The sequence below is a fragment of the Cuculus canorus genome, chromosome 5 (genome assembly GCF_017976375.1).
Source record: "Cuculus canorus isolate bCucCan1 chromosome 5, bCucCan1.pri, whole genome shotgun sequence".
Classification (NCBI taxonomy): Eukaryota; Metazoa; Chordata; class Aves; order Cuculiformes; family Cuculidae; genus Cuculus; species Cuculus canorus.
Genome location: NC_071405.1, coordinates 4,919,153 through 4,925,152, shown reverse-complemented (window position 1 = coordinate 4,925,152; position 6,000 = coordinate 4,919,153). Strand labels below are relative to the sequence as shown.

Below are 6,000 nucleotides of genomic sequence, written 5' to 3'. Positions count from 1 at the left end.
GGAGTGTCCCAGAGGAGCTGCTCCTGTGTCCCCAGGCAGGCTCCCAGCACCATGGTTCCTCTGCCCCAGGGGCAGGCAGACCAGGAGATGCCACATCTCTGCCTGCAGTCACAGCACTCCACAAGGGAAACCCCACAAGTTGCTTGCTCACTCTTGGAGAACCAGTGCAATTAAGTCTATCCCAGAATAAAATAAATCTAATGAAAAATAACCCAAAAACCCAAGGAGGCAGAAAGAGTTGGGTTGGTCTCTACCCACCATCTCACAGCAGAACATCATATCTACAGCACTCTGGGGCACGGGCACAGCCAAGGAACAGTGAACAACCACGCTCCCTTCAAAGGACACCATCCCATGTGCTTGTCCTGATGGAAATAAACCCAAACACACTGCCCTGTGACCATAATAACACAGACTCAGCACAGCTAAAGAAAAATGGCTGTGGGAAACCTCTTGGCTCAGTAACAGAAGAAACATTTAAAGGCTAAATACATTTTTTTTTGCATCCACAAAAGATGCTGCATTCATAAAAAAAGATCGTCACAGTACAACAGATTCACAGGTTTCTTTTAAGAGAAAACTCTCCTTTTTGAAACGCAGTGTTTTATTTAGTGATGAGCTTTTTTTTCCCTATACAAAACAACAATACAAACAGTTCATTTGGCAACAGCCATCAAAGACCAAACAACAGTACGTTCCTGTGGGGACAATCACACTTGATTTCCTCTCTGCTGCCATTTCTGTCACCTTTTAAAGCTATTCTCGCGTTTTCAAGGACTAATTCAGTTTTTAAGTCAATATTTCAGCACTTCAGCAGGCGGGTGGAGGTCCAGGCACTACCCAGCTCCCAGCCTCCGATCCTCTTTCATTTTCCTCAGGCCCTGCAGGTCTTTCTTCAGGTGCTTCACAGCCTGCAGAATATCCTCCCGCTGGGGATCATCCTCTGCTTTGTCGGCATACAGAAGGAAATGTTTCACAGTTTCAGAGAGCAACACTTCGGGATCCATATCCACCCGATGGAGGCGCAACATCCTCTCACAGGCGATGGCATAGTTTTTGTGCCAGTTCACCGGGTGATTTGGATGTGAGTTGACAATTTCTTTGTATGACTGTTGAAGGGAGAGGAGAAAAAAAAAAGAAGAGGGACAATTTAATTGAGCAAAAGGGACCAACAGCTCTTAACAGTGCTTCAAAACTGTCCGTAAAGGAACAGATGCTATTTAGATGTCCAAGTCCAGAGTCGGAGCACTTCTGTAACACATTCCGTGTTTGCCATGCGATGCGTAATAGCGTGAAACAGAAATCCAAGGGGGGGCCTGAAACGTTTCCCTTCCTACAGCAGCTGTTTAGAAACGTTACAGATGATCACGACAACCTCACCGCGCATTATGCGCTTCCCCAAGAGAGGTGTTACACCAGGCTGGGGAGAAAAAGAGATTTAACTGCCGTGCCTGGCAAGACTTTTACGCAATATTTCAGGAGATCAGGACGCCTTCCACAAGACTTGAAGCAGTCTGTTGACTTGAGTGAGAATATTCATAAGCTCACCAGCAGGCACACACCTGAGAACTTTGCAGAACAGCAAAAATTCACAGCAAAATGGGCAAGAGTTGAAAGGAAACTATTTACTGACTCTTCACTGGGGTATGAAACATTCCTCCTCTCTGCTGACACACGCTGATCGTTTTGTGCATCTGTTGGCATCTCAGACAGTCGAGTATTTCCAGAGATACCTACAACAGCTTATGGGTGTTATTCTTCAGTGTGAAATGCAGCAGAATTAATTTGCACTGAGAAGACTGTCGGATTTTACACTGGCTGGCTCAGATGCACGGCTGTGTAATGACAGAGGGGACAAGAGCATAGAGGGGACTTCAGGACAAGCAATCTCTTGGCAAGGGTTTGGAGCCCAGAACAGACAACATAATAATAGCAAAATCAGGGTGTAAATGGGTTCACTTTTGGCACCCTCTGTGACTGAGGGGGCAAGAAGGAATGAATAAAATCCTTGAACAAATCTCTTCGAATCTGCTATGCTCCTGGTTTGGATGAACGAAGGAGAATGCAGATTATAGGACTGCTAACTTATATGGGATTGGCGTGTTTCTATGGAATACAGACACTTAAAAAAAAGAAAAAAAAGGATGGAGACTGCAGGGATAATTCACAACCCAAACATATGACTTACGGTGTATGCAAAGGTGTAAAGTTGTAATTTCATTTCCGCACTCACACTGGCAGTTTCTGCAAGGTCAAATATAAAGAAAGCTGTTTTCATCCTGGAAAAATAGGAAAAAACTTCAATATAATAATAGCTTCACGTAACCTGCTCACATCACATGGTTATATACATCTTCAACACGTCCATGCAGCTCTGCAATTGCAGGGGAACATACAGCTTCTCCATTTAAGTCATCAGTGACAGAGATTTCTCTCCGTGAAGTATTGAGATACTTTGAGCAAAACCTTTTGGTAAACAAAACAACCACTCTCCTGAAGGCTTTGCTGGAGGCCACGCACCCTTCATTTCATTTTGCCAGCTTTTCCCTTCTAAAGCTTGGCACATATAGATCCGATAAGGCCATGCACCATCAAGCTGCCCATTTTGGCGTGTATTTCCACACCAGTGAGTTGGCATTGCCCACTGGCTGTTGGAAGGGAGCAAAGGAGCATCACCTGGCTTGCCACATCTCCTCATTGGCGACAGCTTCCCAGGAAGAGGGCTTGAAACTAAACAAGAATGAGAATAAAATTCAGCCATCAGGTCCATGTCACTGTGTTTCACTCACTAGACAGTCAACCCTTCTAAGCCAAACAGCTACAGACCTCCCAGGCAGAAGAAAACCCATCAACGCTGCCTGCAGGGAATTCAGTTGGTCCTCAGCCATTCATAAAACTTTATTCCTCTCTCTCCATAGAAGGAGCTTCTGGTACATCAGGTGTTTCACAGCATCCTAGCTACCCTCAAACTGAGAGATGCTTTTTACCATCCATCACGGTTTAGTCTATGCCATTTAAAGCTTCGGATGTCCCAATGTTTCTTTGCAACTGATCAAGTTTTAAGATCAGAATTGGACCCGATATTTGTCTAGAAACTTACTCTCTATTTTTAACACTGATAAAAATACCCTTTGTAGATCTATAATATGTTCCAGAACACAAAACATTATGATTGTGGCTCATGTTTAATTCCTCAAACACTGCAATGGATGTGGTTATGCTGCTGGCAGAAGAATGACGAGCAGGAAGAAGCAGTCGTGCCTCTGTTGCGTACCTGCCATAGTCTTCAGTCCAGTTATAGAGATTTCTTGTAAGACGAACCCACTCTCCTGGATCAAAGACAACATTCGAGGGAACCAGCTTCTCACATATACCCCACGGCCAGAGCGAATAGCTCCTTCTCCAGGTTGAGTCCCCTTCATGAAGACCTATGCAGACAAACACCTCCTTGCTGCCAAATAAAAAGAGAGAGAGCAATCATGAAGCCATGCCAGAGACTATGGGCTGTCTCGCATGCAAACCACACATCCCAGTCCAGGGGACAGGTCTTAAGCAGCACAATATTTTCTGCAGTAGAGGTACCTGTCCAGACCGTTTCACGTCAGAAAGAGCACATCTCCAGGTCAGCCTGCAGAACAGCTCTACCCCTGCAAGCCAATACCCCATCTGGCATTGCACATCGTGTGCAGTCAGCACAGGAGACACATCATCTCCCCTATGTTAGGCTTCCCAAACGTGCCAGAAGCTGTAGGAGAAGCCGGTTTCTTCTCGACGGCACCTGGCAATGCTCTTCTGCCTCCCCACACTTGCAGGGCTCACCCTGGCTAGCCTAAATGCAGATGCTATTCTTATTCATGTGAGTATCTAATCCTTTCTCCACTCTTCCTAAGCTATTTTTATATGATGATTATTCCTGCAATACATTCATTCTATGCTAATCAGTTGGCCACGATGTTCACGAAGCAGCATCAGCAGCAATTTGCTCTCCAACCATCATCGTTTTGAGTACACGGGAATGTTCCTTTTTTTTCTAATGAATTGTTCCAACAACAACAAAAAAAATAAGCAGTAGATACTCTCTGCTGATCACCTTCTTGTTTTTCCTTCATAAAAAGCAAACCAACCTCAAAGTAACAAGCAATATTATAACTGGATGGAGTTACATCTGCATAGATATTTGCTTTAATTGCAAAAATAATCTCACCACCAGGGAGGAAGTCAGTGGAGAAAATTGGTCTTTTGGATGCAGTACCAAGCTGTTCCATAAACAATTTCAAGAAAAAAAAGGTTGAAGATTTTAGGAAAGCTGTTACATATGAAAGAAACGCTTACTGTTTATTTACTTTGAGGAAACGATGGAGATTAAAAGCAAGTGTCCCATCGGGTAATACTCCTTCCACAGGATTCCATCGGTTCCCAGGAAAATAAACACCAGGTAAATGCTTCGCCAGCTTGGGTAAATACCATTCATAAGTCATCATCTATCACCAAAAAACATAAGCAAAATTAAAACAAGAAACAAGGTTTTCAACCTTTTTACATTCAGGAGCTGCAGAAGACGGTTTCTGTAGGAAGAATGGCTTTATTTGCTCAGTAAGGTCACCTCCCGCTGCAACAGTCACCTGGGACCACACCATCAGACAGGTCACCAATGGTTTCTGATCAGAGGCACGCGGTGCTCTCTGTTGAGGGGGCAAAGGAAACCCGAAATAACTGCTGCTGGTGAGAGACACACGAGGCTTTGGTTTGGTTAAATATGAGGTGCTGGGGTTTGGGTTTCTCAACAAGTCACAAACCCTTGCTGCAAAGCCAGGTGCGAGGACTGATGTGGCAGTGGAACTGTCAGTGTCCCCTTTGGCAAGGAGGACTTCTCCTGTTTCTAAGGAAAACAGGAAAGAGCGCAAACACGACCTAGGGACACACAGCACCTCTATTTTAGCGTAAAAAAACAGAGGCAGGAATCTGCAAAACCACCTTTGGGGGTAACACAGGGGATGTAGGGAATCATCGAATCATGGAATAAGTTTGGTTTCAAAGGGACCTTAAAGCCCATTCAGTTCCAACTCCCCTGCTGTGGGCACGGACACCTCCCACTGAATCAGGTTGCTCAAAGCCCCATCCAACCTGGCCTTGAACATCTCCAGGGATGGGGCAGCCACAACTTCCCTGGGCAACCTGGGCCGGTGCCTCACCACCCTCACAGCAACAAATTTGTTCCCGATATCTAAACTAAATCTGGAATGAGGCATAATGATGAATGAGACTCAGCATGGTACAGAGCTTGGGAGAAACCCCAAAGATGCATTGCCTACAGGGCAACTGCTGACCTGCTGCCCTCAAAGCAGTTCCCAGAAGCCTTCTGCTGCCCCAGCATACGTATTTTAGTGCAAGCACAGAAAACAGCAGGGACAAAGCTTCCTCAGCAAAGCAAACATCACCCCTGCGCCACATTTGGCTCTCTGCTGTGATGAAGGACTTGCTCTTCCCCTTCTCTCTACCTACCGTTGCCTCCCTTTTGGCGTTTTGGGCTCGAATGGGGTTTGCATGCCATGCTCCATCCCAGAGCCACCCACAACCCTTCAAAAAAAAATCAATTCCACTACGGCATCCTGAATTTTATTGAAGACAGAGACTCCCTTGAAGACAATAAGGAACAACTGAACTTGTGCTTCCTATTTTTAAATCAGGCTGTTGCCTCTTTTAATATTACCTTCTCAACCCACCTCTTGGTCCACTAAGGTGACATCTGGTCTCATCCCTTCGCAATAATGGAGGTAACGAAGAGCATTCCCAGGCAAGTCTCCTCTTAGCAAGATCACTGCACCCATCGGTATAGAGGACAGCAGATTCCTTGCAAACTTATCAACGACATAGTTGTTGCTCTGATCGCAAGTGCTTAAGAGAACAGACGAAAACAGATTAAAAACAGATACTTGTGTGGCTTGAGCTCTCACCAGAACAACAACAGGCATCTACAGGTGAAGTCCACCTTGGTCAGAA

The 6,000-nt window shown here is 45.2% G+C and overlaps 1 protein-coding gene across 2 annotated transcripts in view; it reads right to left on the bottom strand.

Annotated features, from left to right (window-relative positions):
* Positions 1-589: 589 nt before the first annotated feature.
* Positions 590-6,000, bottom strand: part of TMEM260 (transmembrane protein 260) — a 40,251-nt gene continuing 34,840 nt past the window's right edge. For both annotated transcript variants that reach the window (XM_054068475.1, XM_054068476.1), the window contains 6 exons: positions 5,724-5,895; positions 4,333-4,481; positions 3,275-3,451; positions 2,677-2,730; positions 2,189-2,279; positions 590-1,109 (listed from right to left, as the gene is read on the bottom strand). In XM_054068475.1, coding sequence (XP_053924450.1) covers positions 837-1,109; positions 2,189-2,279; positions 2,677-2,730; positions 3,275-3,451; positions 4,333-4,481; positions 5,724-5,895 — 916 coding nt within the window. In that variant the 3' untranslated portion in view covers positions 590-836. The remainder of the gene's footprint in view (positions 1,110-2,188; positions 2,280-2,676; positions 2,731-3,274; positions 3,452-4,332; positions 4,482-5,723; positions 5,896-6,000) is intronic.